The sequence below is a fragment of the Euleptes europaea genome, chromosome 8, assembly GCF_029931775.1.
Source record: "Euleptes europaea isolate rEulEur1 chromosome 8, rEulEur1.hap1, whole genome shotgun sequence".
NCBI classification, from domain to species: Eukaryota; Metazoa; Chordata; class Lepidosauria; order Squamata; family Sphaerodactylidae; genus Euleptes; species Euleptes europaea.
Window position 1 is genome coordinate 22,014,116 of NC_079319.1, and position 24,250 is coordinate 22,038,365.

The following is a 24,250-nucleotide window of genomic DNA, read 5'->3' on the forward strand; positions in this document are numbered from 1 at the left end:
CACTGGGTGCCACGCTGTGGATCCCTGGTCTAACCTATTTTGTAATGTTGTTGTGAGAAAATATAAGATTTGTTTACAGTGGGGGGAGACAAGAAAAAGGCGGAAAAAATTAAAATCCTCCTAAAGCATTATGCAACAATGTGCACCACTGATGCTTTCACAGTACAGAGGCTTTTGACAGAAGTCTATAGATAAAAGAATATTTTCTATTATAACTCTATAGACTGGAACATACAATTTGCAATCATGAAGTTGGCAATCATGAAATTAACAGGGTCAGAGGATCTAAATTACTCAACCTGTATTTGGTACCATGTATGTAGAAGTTAAGTACTCTTTGGCACACTTACACAGAGCTGCACATATTGTACATACACATAATAAAATGCTGCAAGTGCTGCATAACTATTCAAATGAGTGTAACAAAATATCTCATTGGGTGACACACTATTGTGTAACTGAACATGATATTAAAAGGGCATGGTTCAATGAAAGATACACCACTAGCCACTGATTTACCAAATGTAGTTCAAGTGTGCCAGCTACAGCAAAATATAGTAAGTCTAAACCAGGTTACTGTTATTTTATTCATATCTATTCCTAAAGATAGAACACAGACTATATTAAATAAAGACTCCCTGAAGAAAAGCTGCATGGATCATTACTACAAGATACTCAAAACTATTCTGGTCAATGCAAAAATGTGATAGCCTCAATTTACATTACGGTACTTTGTTTTCAGCAGTAATTTACATAAAGTGAAGAACAAATTCACTTCCTAGTTGCATTTCACAGTTGCACTGGTCAGTTTTTCTGGAACTCTAGCCAGTGAAAGCAAACTGGCAGTGCAATTTCAAAGTGGAAAGTATTAACTGGTAGATATTTACAAAAACATCTATTATGTGCATAGCAGTATATCTGGCTTTTAACCTATTTACTAAGTTCAGAGTATGGGTTTTATTTCAGTACATTTCAAAAACCACAGCAACTGATTTACAGTTGTACCAATTTAAATTTATATCTTTGAAGTTCTAGTTATACAGACGATATGTAACAAAACATTTCTCACATCAGTTTCCCATAGTAACCAGGAATACAAAACGCTGACTGCAGCACTGTTTGAGGGTCATTTGAAGAACGTAACAGTTATGGAAAGGCTCCATTTTCAGATAGTACTGGGGAAAACAGAGCTATGCTCTGAAGTAGCAATAGATTGACAGAAATGATCAGAAGAGCACAAGTATTTTTTAAAAGCGTTACTAACATCATGTTCACCTGCATTCAGTGGACCATCAACAATACTGAAAGCTTTAGCAGCAGTAGGGGAATTCTGAAAATCTGTTTTTGCTTCTGGAAGTAAAATAATCTGTGCCTCAAAAGGAATGCTCGATTGACTTACAGTTTTATTTACAGCTTGCATAACACCCATAGGAATACAGGAAAGTCTAACTCTACCTTTTCGGCATTATTTTACATTATTCCTGAAAGGAAACTCAAAACACTATTCCTACCAATCCATTTAAGGTGATGAGCTGCTGCCCAGAGCTACAGACTGAACGAACAAAAGGTAACATGGCTCATTCTTCTTCTTAGTTTTCAGAATACTATTAAAGTTTTACTATTAAATACTATTTTGAGTTTTAAACACTACTCTTGTATAGTAAACAGCTAAACAATAACTTACTGTGTATTCAATAGTCCCTTTTGGCTTTTGAAAAGACATTCGCCTCCCATCTTTCTTGTCTAGGGTCTTCTTCTGGCCAGTATCTGAAATAAATTGAGGCAAGGCATGTGTTACATTCATTTTTCTCTCCCCTTTCAGTATTGTCACAGGCAGCTGACTAAGCCCTGCGGGCAGACATCTAATTCACCAGTTACACAGCTTATACCCTGTGACTCTCTACTCAGCCTAACAGGGAATTCACTGCTCGGCTTTCAGGATTTGACCAGTATAAACAGCTCCAACAACTGGGAATGTACCTGCAAGCATCCCGGGGGGTTTTCAAGTCACAAATCACTAGACAGGGAAGGTTTGCACAGGGCAAGGTTACAATGATGCCAACACTTTTAATTAGGTCTGTGATGAACAGGATCTGCCTGTCATCTGCAGTAGACTATGCACCATTTTCCCGATGGTTAAAAATAATACAACATATCAACAATTTAGTTTTTGTGTACAAGTCCCCATCATACTTCCACTCTATCAGTATGTACAATTTTTCAATTGCAGCAAAAATAAATGTAAGAACATCTTTTTGGTATGCACAGTTCACCATCCCACTTATTATTTTGCATGATTCAGAACTGACTGTATGTATGTATGAAACTGGTGTCTACTCAAAGGTACAAATTTTAAAATATTTATTTTAAGAAGAGTCTGTCTAGGACCCTTCTTTCTGTACCCGTCCCTACCCCCAACTATCTTTCTGTTGACTGCATTTTCCAATTAATTTTTCAAAACATATAACCAAATTTGTGATCGGAGTAGATTCAGTGGTGACTGAATACACAACAGGCTTAAAAAAACCTGACTCCACAATCTTCTCTTCCCTCCTCCAATTTATAGAACAGATAGTTCATTTTGTGCTAGTTCTGGGAATAAGCACGGCGGGGAGAAACAAAGCATGCATTCACAGTCTGTGAGAAATACATGTTAAGATGTCTTCAGCAACACACAATGCTATAATAAAGAACAGGTTCACACAGGCCATTCAACCATTTCCTATAGGGTAGAGGCTCAATCCAAGCTCTGGATAAATCAGCATACACAGACCCACAAGCTGAGCTGGGAAAATAACTGAAGGAAGTTGCACCTTTTTTACAATTTTCCTGTCCCATTACAGAGTCCAGTTACACTTTTAAAGACTAACAACATTTATTTCAATATGAGCTTTTGTGAGTCACAATCTCACTTCTTCAGATAGATACATGCCATTACATAGAGTCCTGAATTAAATTTTGATGCCCACAGTCTTGAAAGTATGTTAAAAATGTGCAAAGACTGCCCCTATCCAGTGATAATTTAAGTTTGTGGAAATGTAAGGCTTAGGGATATCCTGGCTCTTTGTAACAATTGTGTGTGTAAAGTGCTGTCAAGTCACAGCTGACTTATGGCAACCATAGAAAGGGGCTTTCAAGGCAAGTGAGAAGCAGAGGTGGTTTGCCATTGCCTTCTTCTGAAGAATCTTCCTTGGTGGTCTCCCTTCCAAGTACTGATCCTTCTTAGCCTCTGAGATCTGACAAGATTGGGCTACACCTGCCGCCTTCCCTTCCTTGCAATAATTACCTTTCTATTTATATGATCATAGATCACAGAATCATAGAGATGGAAGGAACCACCAGGGTCATCTAGTCCAACCCCCTGCACAATGAGGAAATTCACAACTACCTCCCCCTTAACGCCCCCAGTGACCCCTACTCCATGCCCAGAAGATGGCCAATATGCCCTCCCTCTCATCATCTGCTTAAGGTCATAGAATCAGCATTGCTGACAGATGGCCATCTAACCTCTTCTTAAAACCCTCAAGGGAAGGAGAGCTTGCCACCTCCTGAGGAAGCCTGTTCCATTGAGGAACCGCTCTAGCTGTTACTGGAACCTGCTGTTAATAAATCACCTCCACGTGCACTAACTTAGCATTCTCATCATTTTGCTGTGAGACCCTTCTAACGTTTGAAAAATATTTTGATAAATATCAAGGTACCAAATATCAGATGTCTAGGAAACTAGGCACTTGCCATTTTTCAATTCCTGCCCACATGTCTAAAGAAAATAGTTGCCCACAGAATAGCCAATTTTGAATACAGGATACAGCACGGTAGAAACTGCCCATCAGCCAGAAGAAGTGCTAAAGGCAATACCACATTTTAAAAAAAGAAGCTGTGCAGAAGAAAACATCAAGGTAATTCCAAAGACAAGCTGTAAGTGTATTTTTTAATTTAACACCATGGTTGTAATGAACAACTCCCTTGATCACTGTGTTCTAACAGAACAAGGAGACTTTCCCTCTCTATCTAGTATACCCTTTCTGACCCTCCTTGCTTGTTTTTCACTGCTGGTTTCATCTATATCACTGGTTCCCAACCAGGGGTCCATGGACCCCCAGGGGTCCGCGAGAACTAAATTAAGGTCCGCAAAACAAAGTTATAAACCCATAATAAATTAATATTTTCAATTAAAAGTTCTCTATTATAAAATATATATATTCTAATATAATTCTAAGTTTAATGTTTAACTAACAGTTATGATTAAAGTTTATTTTCAAATTCCCGGAATTTTTATTTTGAACCTTGGGGTCCCTGCACCGAACAAAAACGTCCTAGTGGTCCCTGGTCAAAAAAAGGTTGGGAACCACTGATCTATATGCACCCTTTTAAAGTTGATTTTAATTGCTCGCCACCTTCAACACTCTAATTGGGCAGAAAGGTGGCATGCAAATGTTTTATATAAACAAGGGAAGATTTCATTTATCTACCGGTAGCTCAGTCACTTAGTTCAGATTTCATACTTAATATTTTTTCTTCATGCCGCCAAAACATCCACAGATTAGTTGTTATCCAAAGGATAACTGTTATCTGATTTAATTATGGAAAACTGGTGAGGGGGGGGGGAAGAGCCTTAGTCACTGTGTCTCAATAAGGAAAAAAATACCCCCATTATGGTAATTAAAGTTATTTTCTCCAAAGATGAAATATTATCAGCCACAATTGTGGACAACTAAGCTGATTAAATAAGGAAAGTGCCTTAGCATAGGAGGAGCACTTGTAAAAGAGTCAAATACAGTTTGGAAAATCCTTCACTGTCTACCTGTTACATGGCTGAAGTCACATATAACAAATGTTTAATTTCTTCAGTGCCTTTTGTATGATGGATAATATTCTGCAAGGTGTTTGAAGATCCAACCAATGCTTAAAGTTTTATTGCTGAACAAGACATCCAAGAGGCAGGGTGGTACAATACTGATCCTCAACTGCGTATCTGTACAGATTACTGCCATGTGACATTATTTTAAGAGAAGTACAGTTGTTGTTTTTTAAAAAGAATAATTCTAATATTGAGTTGTAAATGTAAAGATCGGGTCTAATCAAAATAGAGGCACACACAAACAAGTGAAACAGAAATTACCAGTTACACAATGCTGCATTTAATGCACTAGTTCATTCTAGGAGTGCTTGTTAACACTTTTAATTCGCAGTTTTAATACACAAGATTAAATATGAGTTTTCCAGTGCCATGGAACAAGTTTGTTCTGCCATGAAAGAAATCTTATCCAACAAGCAGCTTTCCTTGATCTTAAAAAAAATACTAATCTTGTGGGCGAACGAACCATGAGTGCAGCAGTCTCTTTAAGCTCAACTATGCAAACATATATAAAGATAAAGAAGTCTGATTTTCAAAGGAGCATGTGAGAGGTGGGGTTGCCAACAAGCCTGGAGAAAATGCCCTATCCCTTTAATAGAAATACAGTGCGTGGAAATGGGAAGCTGAAGCTTTTCACGGCATGTAGGTAAACATTAAAGGGACATGACATTCCCTCCCTCCAGGCAGTTGATAGTCCTAGTGAGAAGTAGCAATGGAAGCATTGTGGAATAGTCACTGATCTTGAAGTTTGCTTCCCGGCAACCTTTACCCTTCTCTCAATAACAGGAGTCCAATGGAATCAGGGTTTGGCACCCCTCAATTGCCCCATAGCTCCATCTTTATATGCAATTTAACTTAACAAGATAGGCATGCATGCTATCAGATACTGTCAGGTTCTCTTAAAAAAATTAAAATATAAAAGTTAGCTCTAAAGTTCGCAAAGTTTTTAATTTCTTCTTCCTTTAAAAGATTTCCTCATTAATCTACTGGTTTATTGGTTTCAAACATATGTCATATGAAGCAATACAAAAGAAACTACAGCATTACATTCACTGAGATGTGGATGGCTAAAATCTCTGCATTCAAGGGACCACAGTATTAGAAAATTGTTAGCGGTGAAAAACACTGCAACTAAATATTCACTCTCCATCAAAAAGAAAGGTAAGAACCCATAACATGACACATCAACATTCAACAACCTTTTACCACAAACCTTCATTAGCCTCAAAAACTGCAAGAACAAAAGCAGCACTGATAAGTTTCACTCAAGTGTAATGAGACCCATGTAACCTATTTACAGGAAACTAAAACAAAATATAGGTTGAACATCCCTTATCTAGACTGCTTGGGACCAGAAGTGGTTCGCATTTTGGATTTTTCCGTATGTTGGCATTTTTGCATATACATAATGAGATACCTTGGGAATGAGACCCAAGTCCAAACATGAAATTCATTTATGTTTTATATACTTTTTACACATAACCTGAATGTAATTTTAAACATTTGTAATAATTTTGTGTACATTGAACCATCAATGGTGCTGCCGAGGGCCTTTGAATAATGATTCATGCCAGCACAAAATGTCCAGTTTTCAGATCAGTCCAGATATCAGATGCTTTAGAAACTCATGTGCTTTAGAATGAGGCGGCAGAACGCACTGTACTACTTCAGAACATGGTGGAGCAAACAATACCACTTTCAAATCCTTCCCACATAAGTTCCAACAAAATTAAATATTCACATATCAGGGGAAAGGTTCTAATCTATCCTTTGCCCAGCTGCACAACACTCTCATTTGCAGGGAGTCGTTTCATAAGAAGAAAGAATTAAAAATGTTATTCTACCAGTTTACTCTACTTCACAGATTAATCAGAGTTCAGCTTTTCCTGAAATGTACATCGATATAACAATTGCTAAGAGACTGACATAAATTAAAGTCATCACCCACTTTGTAGAAGCTAGCTTTTGTTTCTGAAGCAGGGAGCATCTGTGTTAATGACAGGGCTTTAACAGACACTATAGGATATCCACTATAACAGACACTTAGAATATCCAAAGTTATAGGAATCTAAAAAAGTTGCGCTTTGATTATACAAGGTATCAATTTTTGCACAGACTGTCAAATTAATTTTACCTTTAGCTTAATTGATTCCACTTGTGGTGTTCTAGTTAATCTAGCTTCATGAAAAAATAACAGAATATCCAGGTTGACCTTTCTATTTCAGTATTCAAAGGGTTATAGCTTAACTCTAAATTAATTTATTGTAAAATACACTCAAATTGAAATAGAAGTATCTATCCAGAGGTGTACACCATTTTAACTGTGAGTGTTAAGTGCCGTCAAGTTGCTTCCAACTCATGGAGACACTATGAATCAATGTACTCCAAAACTACGCTACATTAACTACACTCGTTAAATCTGTGGATGTCCATTTCTACAGGCTACAGCAATTTTATTTACTGATGTGAAGGCTGGGGAAACGGGGCTCATAGCCTAAAAGTGCTATTTTTCATATACATTTATTCCTTTTCAGTTGGAACAAGTCTTAAGAAGGGACAGACAGTAATTTTTTTTGTTAACATTTGGTGGCCTATTAATAGGATTAAGTACAGTTCAATGTTTCCACAATGAACAATGGGACTCATAGTTTAAATGGGAACAAAAAGGGTATTGCCAGGTTTACCAGGTTGCAATGCAGTCATCAAGCCCTTTTCTTCTAGTTTAGTACCATCTTCAGCATCTCCTATTCTGGTCTACAGTTACGCCAGTTCTCCATTACATTCTCAAGGAGTAAATCTGGATACCCTACAGTTAGTTTAACAGCACATCCATTTCTAACACTTCTTACATGCTTAAAGTTCTGTTATACACAACAGCGAAAGGTCCGGTATTAATTACTGTAAACAGATCTATCACAATGTTTGTGTCTCAAGTGTAGTGTGATGTGAATCAGAGACTGGACAAAAGAATGTTGTATACCATAATGACTGGGGGTCCTTATTATGTATTCATTTCTACCCTACATTTCTCCTCAAAGCTGCGGACACAGACCTATTCCACTGTATTCTTACAATCTTGTAAGGAAAGTTCAGCTAAGAGTGTGTGACTGGTGCAACGTCACTCTGCAGGCTTCCATGGCAAAGTGGGGGTTCAAACATGGATTCCAGTCTGACACCATACCACACTGACTCTCATGCTGGTCTGGAATCTTTTGTAGCCTCTGGAAAACAATAACCTCCAGGTACATGGAGCAGCAGGAACATGACTTGGAGCTAGTTTTGCAAGAACAGATTGTGTGGAGGAATATCTGAGACCCAGTACACCAGAAAAAGACTGAAACCTGGCACGAACAGAAGCAAGCAAACTGAGCACAGTTTGAAGGCACTACTCTCCACCACACAGAAAAAGTTCCAAGCAATGCACTAATTGGTGTTTTGCCAGCATGCTACAGTGCTTCAGTGAAAGGCTCTTGTTCAATGTCATGCTATTAGAGCTTTCAAAATGCTCATATACGTACTATTGGTGTAACAAGGCACTTACCACTACCACAAGTTAACTTACAAACAAGCTTTTTATGCTACCAGAATCTGTAACGACCAGAGCATGAGAAAAATCAATCAGGTGGAAATCCTAGACAGGAAACTGGCTGAGACTTTGGACAGTCATTGAAACTAGACTTCCTGTATGCGTGACTTCAGCATAAAAAGTTTCTACTGCACAGCATCTTTTATGATTAATTTTAATTGCTCTAAATTGCTGTATCAAATGCTTCACAAAGAGAATTATCAGGAGAGATTTGAGGGAAGTGAGGGAGGTGGTTACATAGATGCTCCAAAAAGCAAAAAGGGCAGAGAGGGAGAACCAGTATATCCTTTTGGGGGAGCAGAAGACCTTTGTATGGTTGATGGCAGTAGAACTGCAAGAGGGAAAGACACAGAGATGTGAAGGCCTGGGATAATACCAGAAGAATTCAGGGTGAAAGGTTTCTTGTGGACTTTCCCAAACGTTTCCAACGGGAAAATTTCAATTTCAGAACACATTGAAAAACTCCTATGAGATATATTCACTTTTGAAATTAATCGAACAGTTTTGAGAAAAAGTTTTATTCACTCAAAATACTGTCTAAAATGTTTATGTGTGTGTAAAGATTTTAATATATGATAACAAACAGCATTAGACAGAATCATAGAGTTGGAAGGGACTATACAGGCCATCTAGTCCAACCCCCTGTCAATGCAGGATCGGCCCAGAACATCCAGCTGCTGCTTGAAGACTACCAGTGAGGGAGAGCTCACCACCTCCCCAGGCAGCCAATTCCACTGCTGAACTACTCTTGGCGCAAAAAAAAATTCTTAATGTACAGCTGTACCTTTCCACCCATAATTTATACCCATTATTGAGAGTCCTACCCTCTTCTGCCAACAGGAACAGATCCCTGCCCTCCTCTAAGTGATAGCCTTTCAAATACTTAAAGAGAACAATCATGCCCACCCCAACCTCCTCTTTTCCAGACTGAACATTCCCAAGTCCCAAGATAACATAAATTCCTGTATATACAATAGGTAAATAACAGGTTGAGTATCCCTTATCCGGACATCTGATACCCAGACTGATCTGAAAACTGGACCCTTTGAGCCGGCATACAGGTATTACTCACAGGCCCTCAGCAGTGACACTGATGGCTCAATGTACACAAAATTTTAAGAAATATTGTTTAAAATGACACTCAGGCTATATGTATAAAGTATGTATAAACTTAAATGAATTTTGTGTTTAGACTTGGGTCCTATTCCCAAAACATCTCATTATGTATATGCAAAAATTCCAAAAAATTCCAAAATACGGAAAGATCCAAAATACGGACCACTTCTGGTCCCAAGAAGTCCAGATAAGGGATACTCAACCTGTACTAGTTTTCAGGGAAATATTGTTCAAATGTGACAAATTTTGACTACAGTTAGTATGCCATATTGTGCACATGAGGATAACTGAAGATATCAGTTAATTGAATCTCACAGATCCATTAGTGGAATGAATCTTCAGGATCCAATGTTTTCAACATATTAATGTTTTTAACACTAAATTTGAATCTGTTGCTAAAGGTAAGGTAAAGGTCCCCTGTGCAAGCACCGAGTCATTCCTGACCCATGGGGTGACATCACATCCCGACGTTTACTAGGCAGACTTTGTTTACGGGGTGGTTTGCCAGTGCCTTCCCGAGTCGTCTTCCCTTTACCCCCAGCAAGCTGGGTACTCATTTTACTGACCTTGGAAGCATGGAAGGCTGAGTCAACCTTGAGCCGGCTACCTGAAACCGACTTCCGTCGGGATCGAACAGGTCGTGAGCAGAGCTTTTGACTGCAGTACTGCAGCTTACCACTCTGCACCACAGGGCTCCTTAAGTCCTTAACAAATCTCTTCTTCTTTTTAATCATCTAACAGATCAATGGGAAATGTTTGATGCATGGAGATTAATAAATGGTAACAAAAAAGGATATACTTTTTACTCCTCAAGACACTGGCAAAAAAATAATACAATGCGAGCTCACGTGTTGTTGTTTACTGAAAAATCTTAATTACCTTCAGCACATGGCAAGACTTGAGAATCTAACAATGTACTTGCTTATATTTCATCATCATGAGTTCTTACTCAACTTCTCTCTATTTTTATCCAGTCTAAATCAGGATACACAACATATCCACCATATTATAGCTCTCCAGCAGTGTAGCTGAGTGCTTCCCCTCTAGCTATGACCATGCAATTAAGTAAAATATCTCATATCCTTTTATAGCCATAATAATATGCAAATCCCAAAATTTCAGAAACAAATTCTCTACATTTTTCAGAAGACTTCCTAATGCACTGCTTAAACTGTTTCTCTTGGTCATTTATCCATTTCCCTGCTCTCGCAACAAAAAATGATTACACCAAGGGCAGAAAAAGTATCCTTCCTTTTTCTGGACTGATCTTTCACTCGACATTACAGTTCATAGAGTTATAGTCGCTAGATAGAAGATTGTTCCACAAATTGGGTGCCCCCCCCCAAAAAAAGGTGTCTGTGATCAAGTGTTCACTTGACCAGAACTGCAGCCAATTTTGATTATCAGGTTACTGTACCCTTATGAAAACCTATGTAAGCATCACCTTCATCCATTTGTGTCCTTCATATATATTTTTAGGTATACCCCTTAAGAAAGAACGGAACGTCTGCTACACAGTCACAAAGCTCAAATCTTTAAGATGTTAGGACATTAAAAGGTCATTTTATCACACAAATATCAAACAGGAAAAAATCCTATTAAATATTTTTCTCTCAAGAGGCTCAAGCCAAGAGAATGTGATGAAGGACTCTACACATCAAATGTGTACATACACATGATCAGATTCCTCCTGTATGCCACATGGTATCATTACCTTGTATGAATCCTGGTTTTCATTTATGTAGAAGAAACACATTCAAAAACACACACACACCCCAAAAAAAGACCAGTGGTACAGCTTGCCTGAACCAAAGTGGCTTTTTCTCTGATTCAGCTGGAATTATAGAGGCACCCTTACATGGGAAGATTCCACACCACCAACACACCCTGCAAATTACTTCAGCACAATTTATGCAAATGAAGCACTGCAGACTCAACACCCTGTTGTATTCTGAAAAGATCATGGTTCTCATCACCACTCAGAAGAGCAGGAAATATCTCTACTGTCCTCTTTTTAATTGAAGAAATTAGTGCTGGATCACGCTAATGGAGCCAAAACTATCTGTCATCCCCATCAGCGCCTTGCCCTAGTTACATTCCATCCCCTTCAAAATACAGAGCAGTTCATTTCCTCCCAGTCTGCCTCACTCACTGCTGCCTGTATACATACCTAACATCACCCCAACACATGACATTTGGAAGAAAGAAGACAGACACACCACAGTGAAGGGGAAAGCCTTTCCTGATTTTCCACTTCCACCTATTTTTATTATCTGCTATGAACTTCAGCCATTCTTCAATCATGTATTTGAGGCTATTGATAAATTATTTCTAAACCCTTTCAAACCACACTTTTCAATTTGCCTTCCAGATCTCTGCAGCCTGATCCAAGGCCCAAGCACCATTCCTCTGGTTTAATATAAACATACACATTCTGTCTCCCCCACCACACATACAAGCACAATATACCATTCATCTGAACCAAAAAAAAGAAGTGCTTATTTTACATCTGACATCTAATAATGCATCTGTATACTATTAGCCATTTGGATGGGAGACCACCAAGGAATACCAGGGTTGCTGTGCAGAGAAAGGCACTGGCAAACCACCTCTGATAGTCTCTTGCCTTGAAAACCCCATAAGGGGTCGCCATAAGTTGGCTGCAACTTGACGGCACTTTACACACACACACTATTAGCCATCAGACAAATCTTAGATCCGGTGACGAGCTGTGAACAGGCAAGACTGATATTTCTACAAACCTGAAAAGGGCCCCAGGTTTGCAGAATAATGTGAAATTAAAAAAAAAAGTGGTGGGTTTTAAAAAACCCAAAATGATAAAAGGAACGTCTGTAGCTTTAAGCAGCGGATCCCTCGGGGTCATTGATAGGCAACCACAGTATTCCAGGCCTGGTTCTGTCAAGAGTCCCTTCTCAGCCATTCACCAACCTGTCTTTTACCTACCTCCCATCTTCAGCTATATTTATTATTTATTTACTTAATTTATACACCGCTTTTCTCCATGGTGAGGACCAAAGCGGCTTATATTATTTTCTTCTCCTTTTTATCCTCACAATAACCCTGTGAGGTAGGTTAGGCTGAAAGGATGTGACGGGTCCAAAATCACCCAGTCAGCTCCCACAGAAAGATGGGGCTCCCACAAAAGGAACCTGGGTCTCCCAAACCCTACTCTGAAGCTCTAACTGGTACATTACACTGGCTTTCATTAGGTAGCTGCAGTTGAAGGGTAGCAAGCAGCCAGGCCTAGTTGAGTCATGCAGGTTGGGTGGTGTCAAGTCACCCAGAAGTTGCTGCCAGGCCTAGGGTTGCCAACGTCCAAGTGGGACCTGGAGACCTCCCAGAATTACAACTGAACTCTAGACGACAAAGATGTGTCCCTCTGGAGAAAATGTCTGCTTTGGAGGGTGGACTCTGTGGCATTATATCCAGCTTAGGCGTCACTGCTCCCCAAAGCCTGCCCTCCTCAGACGGGAGCTGGCAACCCTAAGGGGGAACTGATCTCTGTAGATGAGAGATCTGTTGTGATTCCAGGAGTTCTCCAGGACCCACCTGAAGGTTGACAACCCTAGGACATAAGGAAACAGGAAAAGGGTAGAAGCTATGAAGGCTTTCAGAAAGGGAAAGAGGAAATAGTGGGGGAGGGGAAAGTGAGATGCCCCCAAGTCTTTGAGGGTTCCTTACCACGCAAGTGGGCCTGGCACAGCGGCTAGTACCACACAACTGGGTCAGCTTTCCTAGGTAGAGGCTGCTGGAGAGGGAAAGCTGAAGACAGAGGGGCAGGTAAATGGAGGTTGGCTGTTGGGCATGAAGGAGAGAAGGAGACTGGATAAAGGAGAGACTATGGAAGCTATCAAGAAAGGGAAAGAGGAAACAGTAGGGGAGGGGGAAATGATATGCCTCCCCCAAGTCCTTGTGGGTTCCCAATCGTCTATATACTATTAGAGAAAGCCAAATCTTTGGATACTTAAATCTCATGACTGGAGCTGTGAACAGGCAAGACAGATCTTTCTACAAACCTGAAAAAGCCCCAGATTTGCAGAAAAATCTGAATACTAAAAAAGAAAAAAAAGAAAAAAACTTACACTGCCCGGCAAACGATAACAGGAACACATGTAGCTTTAAAAACCAGAAGTTCTCAGTGGCTGTTGCTAGGCAACCACAGCATTCTAGGCCATTTCTGACAGTAGGTGCAGGGCAGCTTTGACCTTTGAGGGAAGACTTATTGGGGCCAGGCCTGGCAGCAACCATTGGGTGACTCGATACCACCTGACTTGCATCGCTCACCTAGACCTGGCTGCTTGCTACTGCTCAACAGCAGCCACCCTATTAAAGCCAGTGTGGGGTAGTGGTTAGAGCTTCAGAACAGCATCTGGGAGACCTGTGTTTAAATTACCAGTCTGCCATGAAAGCTTGGTAGGTGATGTCATGCTCATCACATGCTTTCAGCTTAGCCTACCTAACAGGGTTCTGTGAGAATAAAAAGGAGGTCGGAATGATGTAAGCTGCTTTGGTCCCCAATGTGGAGAAAACCAGGGTGTAAATGAAGTAAATAAATCATAAATATAGCTGAAGATGGAAAGCAGATAAGAGACAGATTGGTGAATGGCTTGAGAAGGCGAGAATGATGCAGGGAAAGGGGAGAGGATATGGGGGTTTACAGAGGGACGGAGACATAATATGGGGAGGGTAATACAGGGGGGAAAGTGTTGTGAGTCCCACAAGTCCTTGAGGGTTCCCAACTCTGCAAGTCAGCCTGGCCCAGCTGCTGACACCACACAACTGGGCCAAAGTTTACCTAGGTAGAGGGTGGAAGGAGGGGCTGAAGATATAAGGACAGATAAAGGTGGCCTTGCTGTTTGGTGACAAGGAAGCAAGAAAAGGAGAGAGGCTACGTGGACCTTCAGGTATGGGAAAGAGAAATGGTGGGGGAGGGGGAAAAGAGGTGCCCCCCACAAGTCCTTGCAGATTCCCACTTGCAGATCATACTATGCAAAGAACTTGCAACCTACTTCCAATATATGCTGCTTAAGGATGGGGTAGAAATTCTGATCTGCCTACTCCAACACAAACAGGTGAGGGGGGGAGAGGAGAAGTAATTGTCTTCTCAGCTAAAGGAATCCAGATTGAACTGTGCAGTTTTAAAGCCAGGGGGATTTTAGCGATCTCCTCTCATCCTCAGATGAGCTCCTCTCTTGCCTTCTTAAATTTCTCTCCCCCCTCCCCCTGAAAAGGTGACATTTGCAATGCAATTCTACTTTCCTCTGAGCCCACCATAGTAACTCTGCAGGAAGAGTAGAAAAGGGCAAGAGTCCAGTAGCACCTTAAAGACTAACAAAAATATTTTCTGGTAGGGTATGAGCTTTCGTGAGCCACAGCTCATTTCTTCAGAAAGCTCATACCCTGCCAGAAAATATTCTTGTTAGTCTTTAAGGTGCTACTGGACTCTTGCCCTTTTCTACTCCTACAGACAGACTAACACGGCTACCCACTGTGAATTATCTGCAGGAAGAGTGTACAACTGTTCGGAGAGTCACGGCCTTCGGGCTGGGGAGGGCGGGGTAAAAGTGCAATAAAATAAATAAGGGGAGAAAGACGTTTAGAGCAAAGCAGTCATAAAACTGCCAGATCCACTGCTAACTAGTTAAACTGCTAGGACGGCTCTCTCCCCCCCCCCACCACGCAATACCAAAAATAAAAAATGGCGCATGCAGATTTCAGCCAAGAGTCGGAAAAAGTTTCCTCTTTTAAGGAAGCAACACTACTAAAAGCCGTACAGTTACACTGTCGCGCGGGTGAGAGAGAATGACACGCGTTTCCCAATGGTTTTCCCCCCAAAGAAACCGGAAGAATTGAACCTTGGGTCAGAGGTTGAGCACCCCACGGCAAAAGGCCTAGGGAAAGGCTCACAAGGGCGCTCCGCGGCGAGCCACACCGCCCTGAGCCCACAACCGTTGGGACAGACGCCCGATAAAAGCCTATTAAATAAATAAGGGCCCTATATCAGTGGTTCTCAACCTTTTTTTCCCCCCTTGTCCCATTCCCCCCCCTTTCACCATGGTTCAGAATATAATCCCCCCCTTCCCAAGATAGTCTAACTCGACAAACAAACAAAACCCTTACAATTTTACAGATTGTACATAACCTACAGGACATCACACTTTGCTCAACAGTGGTCCCAATCCCCCCCCCCCACAATTCTCAATGGGACCATTTAAAGGACAGTGGTCCCTCCCAATCCCCCCCCCACAATTCTCAATGGGACCATTTAAAGGACAGTGGTCCCAATCCCCCCCCCAATTCTCAATGGGACTATTTAAAGGACAGTGGTCCCAATTTCCCCCCCCCCTCACAATTCTCAATGGGACTATTTAAAGGACAGTGGTCCCAATTCCCCCCCCCACAATTCTCAATGGGACCATTTAAAGGACAGTGGTCCCAATCCCCCCCCCCACAATTCTCAATGGGACCATTTAAAGGACAGTGGTCCCAATCCCCCCCCCTCACAATTCTCAATGGGACCATTTAAAGGACAGTGGTCCCAATCCCCCCCCCACAATTCTCAATGGGACTATTTAAAGGATAGTGGTCCCAATTTCCCCCCCCCTCACAATTCTCAATGGGACTATTTAAAGGACAGTGGTCCCAATTCCCCCCCCCCACAATTCTCAATGGGACCATTTAAAGGACAGTGGTCCCAATCCCCCCCCCACAATTCTCAATGGGACCATTTAAAGGACAGTGGTCCCAATCCCCCCCCCCAATTCCCAATGGGACCATTTAAAGGACAGTGGTCCCAATCCCCCCCCACAATTCTCAATGGGACCATTTAAAGGCCAGTGGTCCCAATCCCCCCCCCAGAATTCTCAATGGGACCATTTAAAGGACAATCTTTGATCTAATTTTTACCAATTTCATATTAGGTCTTGATCTAATAACGTTAGATAGGATAAGAACATGTTAACGACAATAGTATTGGGATTAGTTCCGTTAGCAAAAGTGTATACAATTCCTTTTTAGACGGGAGAGGGAGAGGGAGAGGGGGGGGAGTCAATTAATTGTCAATTGAGCAAGGCTATTTTTTTCCCTTCTTTTTTTTTTTAGCATCATGACTACCTTTTAACAACTGGATATTGTTTTATGCGTCGATGTATCAAATTAATAAAAAAATTATTCCAATTCTCCCCCTACCCTAAAAATCCCCCCCCCAATTGAGAACCCGTGCCCTAGATGGGCCCCACCGCCCCTCCCGCTCGCCAAGGGTTAAATGACCCCCCCGCGCGCGCCCGCCCCTCGCGCGCGCCTCCCCTCCACTTTAGGCCCCTCGCGGCCCATACCTAAGGGGGGCGGCGTCGCCTTGGGCTCCCCCTCATGGAGCGAGTCCTGGAAGTGGACCTGGCGGGGGCTGGCGGCGCCGGGCGCGGCCCCCCACAGGCGGTTGGCGGTGCCCCTCAGGAGCCGGCCGCTCTTGCCCGTGAAGGTGGTGAGGTACTCCATGCCGCCGCGACCCTTCCCCCCCCCCCGAGGGGGACGCGGGACGGGGCGCTGAGGCGCTGAGGGCGACGCGCTAGCGGGCCGCGAGGCCCAAAGGCGGGAACTCCGTGGGCCTCCTGAGGGGTGGGGGAGGGGGGGAGTTTGCTGCCACGTGAGGCGTTTCGGCCCCCTCGCCCCCCCCTCTCTCCTCTCCAACGGCCCGACGCGAGGGAAGAAAGAGTCGCTGGCTGGGAAAGTTGTGCAAAAGTTTGCGGCCGGCCCCGCCCCGCGGAACCTCGCTCTTAAAGGGGCCGCGCCTCACCCTGGGCTCCGGGAGGCGAGCCAGGAAGGCGAGAGGCGGGGGTTTGGTTCTGGGGTTCGCCGCCACGAGGTGTGTCGAAAGGACCTCTCGGTCGGCTCGGAGATGTGTTAATGCTCCGTGCGGTGCGGATATTCGTTGCTGCCAGGAGGGGGTCGCCGGTTTGGCTCGCATTGCAGCCAAGCGAACTTTTCGCAGGGGCGGCGGGTTGATTGACAGCTGGGGCCCAGGAGATGGAACCTGCATGTTTTTTTTTACACCCCCACTAAAAGGGAAGGGGGTGTAAAGTCAATACACGGATGCTCTGTGTGCGTGTATTTTGAGGTTGCAGAGAACATCATTGTCCACGGATTGCACAGGAAAGATCTACGATGGCCCAGCTACATGGCACTAAAGTGTGGATATGGGTAATGAAAAACAGAATCCCACAAACGGAGCAAGAGTCCAAGTAGCACCTTAAAGACTAACAAAAAAATATTTTCTGGCAGGGTGTGAGCTTTCGGGAGCCACAGCTCACTTTGAAGAACTCTAGCTCATACCCTGCCAGAAAGGGCAAGAGTCCAGTAGCACCCTAAAGACTAACAACAATATTTTCTGGCAGGGTGTGAGCTTTCGGGAGCCACAGCTCACTTCTTCAGCTGTGGCTCACGAAAGCTCATACCCTGCCAGAAAATATTTTTGTTCGTGTTGAAGGCTTTCATGGTCAGAGTTCATCGGTTCTTGTAGGTTATCAGGGCTGTGTGACCGTGGTCTTGGTATTTTCTTTCCTGACGTTTCGCCAACAGCTGTGGCAGGCATCTTCGGAGAAGTAACACTGAAGGACAGTGTCTCTCAGTGAAAGAAAATACCAAGACCACGGTTACACAGCCCGGATAACCTACAAGAACCAATTTTTGTTAGTCTTTAAGGTGCTACTGGACTCTTGCCCTTTTCTACTACTGCAAACAGACTAACACGGCTACCCACTGTGAAGAATCCCACAAAGTTGGCTGTTAAATTACAATTCATAGACTAGACCACCCCCACCCCCCAAAAAAAAATACAGATCCTGCAATTTGTAGCAGTCGCTATTGCAAAATCATCATCATCATCCAGTGTTTTGTGGCTTTGCTATGGTAAAAATTGAGTTAAAAAAATGGATCCTTGTGATTTTGCCATGGAGTCTCCCTACAATGTACTACCAAATCATACATTTTGTTTGTGGGCTGGGCCATAACAAATGTGGAGCTAGTGTTTTGTGACAGCAATGTGGCAAAAAAAAAAGTTTTTTTTAAAAAAGAAACAACTGTAGCTATTTATGTAGCTGTGATGTTATGGCTTTGTATTTTTTTTCAGTGGAAAAAAATCGCATAATATCATAAACATCTGTTTAAAAACATTTTGATCCAGCTTTTACCCCAACCCAGGAATAGGAGCAAGACTTTGCCTTTATGCCCCTCTTGAGAGCATTACATAAGGGTCTGGGCTGCCCTTGTAAGCACAGAAAGGCAGGATATAAATTCTGTAAAGAAATAAATAAAATAAGCCTCTGCTATATGAGATAGATTTTAATGTTAATTCCCCAAGGCACTTCTTTTGCTTATATCTATTTTAATTATCCTACCTACTAATTTCCTTTACCCACAGTCTTTTGAGACACTTAAAAAAAGTAATATTTTGCACAGAGCAACAATTTGATAACAATATTACCATGCCTTTCTCTATGCAATAGGCAAAACAAAAAAAGTTAAAAATAATACTGGCGAGGTGAATGCTAAATTAGATAACAAGATAAAAGCAAGTTCAAACCAGTCTGTGACAAGAAACACATCCTGTTTCTCTCAAGCATGTTTCTCTCCCATAGGCCTTGGGTGACAGGCCTTTTTTGTTTCATGAGAGCCTCTCTTTGTTGGGTTTGTTTTAAACTGGCCTCTCTTTGTAACATCTCCATCCCGCCATCACCATTACCTTTGTGTCATGAATATAAAAACATCAATCTAATGGATGACCCCTTCAGTGCATCTAGTGAAGTCAGCTCTGACTCACAAAAGTTTATGCTAGAATACTAGGGTTGCCAGGTCCCTCTTTGCCATGGGCGGGAGGTTTTTGAGGTGGAGCCTGAGGAGGGTGGGGTTTGGGGAGGGGAGGGACTTCAATGCCATAGAATCCAATTGCCAAAGGGACCATTTTCTCCAGGTGATCTCTATCGGCTGGAGATCAGTTGTAATAGCAGGAGATCTCCAGCTTGTACCTGGAGGTTGGCAACCCTATGGAATACCCATGTGATTAGTCATTAAGGTGCCACTGAACTCCTGTTTTATTTTCCTCAGTGTGGCTGTTACCGCACTAGGTATTCCCAGAAATGTATCAAGAGTTTGGAAATGTTATAAAAAATATCGCTTTAAAAGGGTTTTTGGATGCCACAGCTAAAAAATGGTTGGAAGACGTCTTCACAGCTAAAGGGGCCAAACAAAGTGTAAACAGTATTTTTATAACAGTTTCAAAGTCTTAATACATCGGTGGGAGTACATAGAAAGTGTGAACAGTATTTTTTATAACATTTCCAATCTCTTAATACATCGCTGGGAATACCTAGTGCGGTAACAGCCTGTGTCTCCCTTCTGTTTTCAGATACTATCTTGATAACAAACAAACAAAAAATGTAAAAACTCCTGGGCAGGGCATTATTTGCATTTGTGAATTGGTGGGTGAGGGAAGGCCTAAACCCTAATTTTCCTCCTTAATTCTGTCCTGCAAGTGCCCTCCGCCTTTTGCAGTAGTGCTAAAAGGAAAACACAGGTTTAAGACTCCATATCCCCCCATTATGTTATTTGTTTACCTTTTGTGTATCTATTGACGTTAATTTTGGCAATTCGCATCTTCTTTTTCTGCTGAATTAAGATGGCTTTTCATTTTCCCCCCAGATAAAAGTGCTCAAATGGAACAGGACAACATGAACACAAAATCTTTCTGGAGCTTGAACTTAAATTAATGAAGATTAAAGGTCGGAAAAGGTAAAACCGTATAATAGCATGAGGTGTGTGTGTGTTAAGTGCCGTCAAGTTGCTTCCGACTCATGGCGACCCTATGAATGAAAGTCCTCCAAAATGTCCTATCTTTGACAGCCTTGCTCAGATCCTGCAAATTGAAGGCTGTGGCTTCCTTTATTGAGTCAATCCATCTCTTGTTGGGTCTTCCTCTTTTCCTGCTGCCCTCAACGTTTCCTAGCATGACTGTCTTTTCCAGTGACTGTCTTTCCCTTCTGGATGCACACCTTAACGTGGTGAGGGGGTTTGTGTGTGTCAGGGAAGCTGAGAGCAATACCGTAAGGGGTTTAAACTTTATCAAGAGACTAAACTCCTAGCAGAGTCACTCAAGACGGAATGTTCACAGCTGAGAAACCAGACGAAGATGCATCCACCCCCTTAAGGGATCAATGGTCACATCTGCAGAAGAGAACAGGCAGTTCCAATGGGGATGGGGGCAGAGGAATCCCTGAAGGTTAGCTACTGGGCAGCAGCAGTAGTGGAAGGTGACACTGGCGGAGGATCTTTCGTAGACAACGGCAGTGCCACTACGGCTAACCCTGGTTAGTACTGCACAGAAGAAGGCACTGGTAAACCACTTCAGACCAACCTTTACCTTGAAAACCCTATGATGAGACAATCCAAAATGAAAAAAGCATGAGATAGTGACCCAAAAAAATAAGTGCTAACTACAGCAGTGACTACTGGGCAAAATGCTAGGCGATGTCGTTTCACATTTTTCTTCATTACAGCAGTGTTTTTTATACTTGTCTTTGTTAACATTCTTGTGTCTGATAAATGTTGTGTCACAGCTATGTAAATGTATGTATGTTGTGTGTGTTTTGTTTTATGTTACGTTGAAAATAAAAATCTTTATTTAAAAAAATTAGTCCTGCCTCCCTGAGCAACCAGTGGAATCATCCAAAATCAAGATGCCCTCCTTACCTCAGAACAGAAGGAACCCTCCCGGTGGTTCCGTTTTCCTTCCACACATATGCAGAATTGCAAACATGGGGCGGAGTCACCATAACACTACCTGACACAGTCTTTTCAGCTCCCTTCCTCTTTTGGGGCCTTGCCCAGATGTGTATGCAGAGTTGGTACAATATTGCTGTGCCTTGCCATTATTTATGGTTTTCATTTGTAAAATCAACATCATTTGTGTATTTATGACACACCTCTTATTTTCCATGCTGAAATAACAACATAATTGAAAGTTCAGCAATATCCAAATATGTCAAGGAGAAAACAATAATAAATCTAGAAGAGCCGTGTAATGCTTTTTTTGGCGGGGTGGGAATATACTGCAGCTCTCTAGTGGCAGAAAGCAGCACTGTGGGCAAGGTTGAAAACTGGCTTAAGGAAAAGTTCTCTAATTTGTGTACATGGAAGGCAGAAGTTATTATTTTAATATAATGCGTGTGTAGCTGATAAAGCCAAAATGTTAGCATTTATGGTTGTCATGGAGCTACTATACTGCTGTACTGGCACATGCTGAATCTTTCACTCTGACCTGACGTGGCAGAGAAAGTAGTGTCTATCCTGGGCCAAGACACATCAGACTGGAAGGAAGGTTTGTTTTATTTAACTGGGCTATTGATTTAATTAAGCTGTTGATTCCCCCCCCCTTTAGCTGGAAGCTGTCCCTTCTTCCTGTCAAGAGTATAGTATAACATAACAAGCTTTGCTGAACTTTTTAAAATAGTTTGGATTTTATTGTTTGCAATCTGGCACTGGTAACAGAAAACTGGGATATAAATTATTTAAATAAGCAAAAATAGATCAGAGGGGAGCATGCATATGAGAAGATGGCTTTAGGAATAGTATCACACATGAACACACATGAAGCTGCCTTATACTGAATCAGACACTTGGTCCATCAAAGTCAGTATACTCTACTCAAACTGGCAGCAGCTCTCTAAGGTCTCAAGCAGAGGTCTTTCTCATCACCTACTGCCAGATCCTTTAACAGAAGATATCAGAGATTGAACCTGGGACCTTCTGTATAGCAAGCAGAAGCTCTGCCACTGAACCATAGCCCTTCCTCAGTCCTGGAATGTCACATGCGCAGGCCCAAGGAAACAAACGTTCTATTAATTTCAATTAATTCATTTTGCAAGACAATATGAAAGGATGTGCCATAGCGATTCAGTGACATCTTGCAGTAATATCTTTAAAGATTGGAAGGACTCCTTGCATAGCAGTAATTAGATTCCAGTTTGGCATAATATTTTATCTCAGTTAACCATCTCAGAGGAGTGCTGTTTGACATGTGTTTCAGATTTTACTCTTGTCTTATGAAGTCTAATGAATCTAAAAGCAGATAAGTCATGGCTGTCAGATGTTATTGCTGAGATAACAAGTTTACTACTTCTTCCTTGAGCCTTGTGCAGTACGTGCTGTTAGTGCTAAGTATTTCCTTTAGCCTCTAAAATAGTTAATCCACTCAAATTCATTTACTTGAAACAAGGCAACATGTGAGAAGACTCATTTACTTCATTTATACCAAACTTTTCTCCCCAGTGGGAACCCAAAGTGGATTACAACATTCTTCCCTTCTTTATTTTATACGCACAACAACCCTGTGAAGTAAGTTAGGATGACAATGAATCACTAGTCCCAAGGTCACCCAGCATGCTTCCATGGCAGAGTGGAGATTCAAACTTGGGTCTCCCAGGTCCTAGTCTGAATCTCTAATCACTTTACCACACTGGCTGTCATGGTTCCCAGTATGACATCCCTTTCTCCCAAATAATATAAGAAACTAAATAACAGTTTGTAGTACCATTAAAGGGCAGCAAAATTTGCTACTTGTTGGTACAGTCAGTCCAATCCTGCCGAGTTCATTTAGGGTTACTCCCAAGTAAAGGTGCAAAATGTGCAAATTTACTGAATTATGATTGGTAGTTCTATTAGTCCATTACAGCACAGAGAAGTCTGGCCTACACAGGCACCAGAATGAGGTGGTAGAGATACAACATGATAGAATCAACTGTGCATTCTAACTACCAGTAGGGAAATGCCATTTTCATTATGTCCCCCCTTGAAAAATAAATAAATGGCGGCATATGGGGGAGGGATTTAGCCCTGGCCACTCCCACTTGGCCTTATTCTCCATTTGCAAGGAATGTTTTCATTCAAAAATGTGATTCTTTCACTTGCCATTTGCAGCGACACATGCCATTCTGCCATTCTATAACCTTATTCTGCTGCAGGCATAGTCATTTCCGGTCCTTACTGTCTCTAGTCTATAACGATTTCACCCTTATTCCAGTCTTTGGCATTTATTTTGGGATTAATGAATGTGCTTTATCTATATTTAAAAACTTACTTTGGTCTGGTTCATGGTCGGTGCTTAATAATGGTTGTAATAAGCACAACATTGTAAAAAAAAAAAAAACTCTCCAGAACACAGATTCTGGGATTTCCTCATGTGCTTCTGTAATTGTCTAGAAGTAGACAAAATCCTCTACTTCCAAAGCCTTTCTCCAATGACAAGGCTCTATGTCAGCTGAGCTGTATTAGATCATGTGGATGGTAAAAAATTGGAGTTTGGGGTCTGAGAGACAAGAACGTGTCAATGGTAATCACAAATTCACATAATCGTATGACTAGCATTGTTCTGAATATAAAGAATGTGGCCTTTAAAGAGCTTGTATCTTGCCTCTGGAACGGCATATGTTTATATTGCATCAATAAAGTCCTTGATTAAATAGCAGTTACTTTCTGGAAACTCAGCCAAATGTCTCAGTTGCCTTTGCCAGCTTGTTACTTGTTTCCATCTTCCCTGCAGCAAGGACCTATGTTTCAGGCATTGAAATTGGTTATGATTTATGTGTGACACTAATTTGTACTCGAGTGACAAACTGGAATTT

General features: G+C 41.8%; 1 protein-coding gene across 2 annotated transcripts in view; it reads right to left on the reverse strand.

Annotated features, from left to right (window-relative positions):
• Positions 1-24,250, reverse strand: part of OXR1 (oxidation resistance 1) — a 230,509-nt gene that overhangs the window by 52,071 nt on the left and 154,188 nt on the right. For both annotated transcript variants that reach the window (XM_056854201.1, XM_056854200.1), the window contains exon 4: positions 1,685-1,767. In XM_056854201.1, the coding sequence (XP_056710179.1) occupies positions 1,685-1,767 (83 nt within the window). The remainder of the gene's footprint in view (positions 1-1,684; positions 1,768-24,250) is intronic.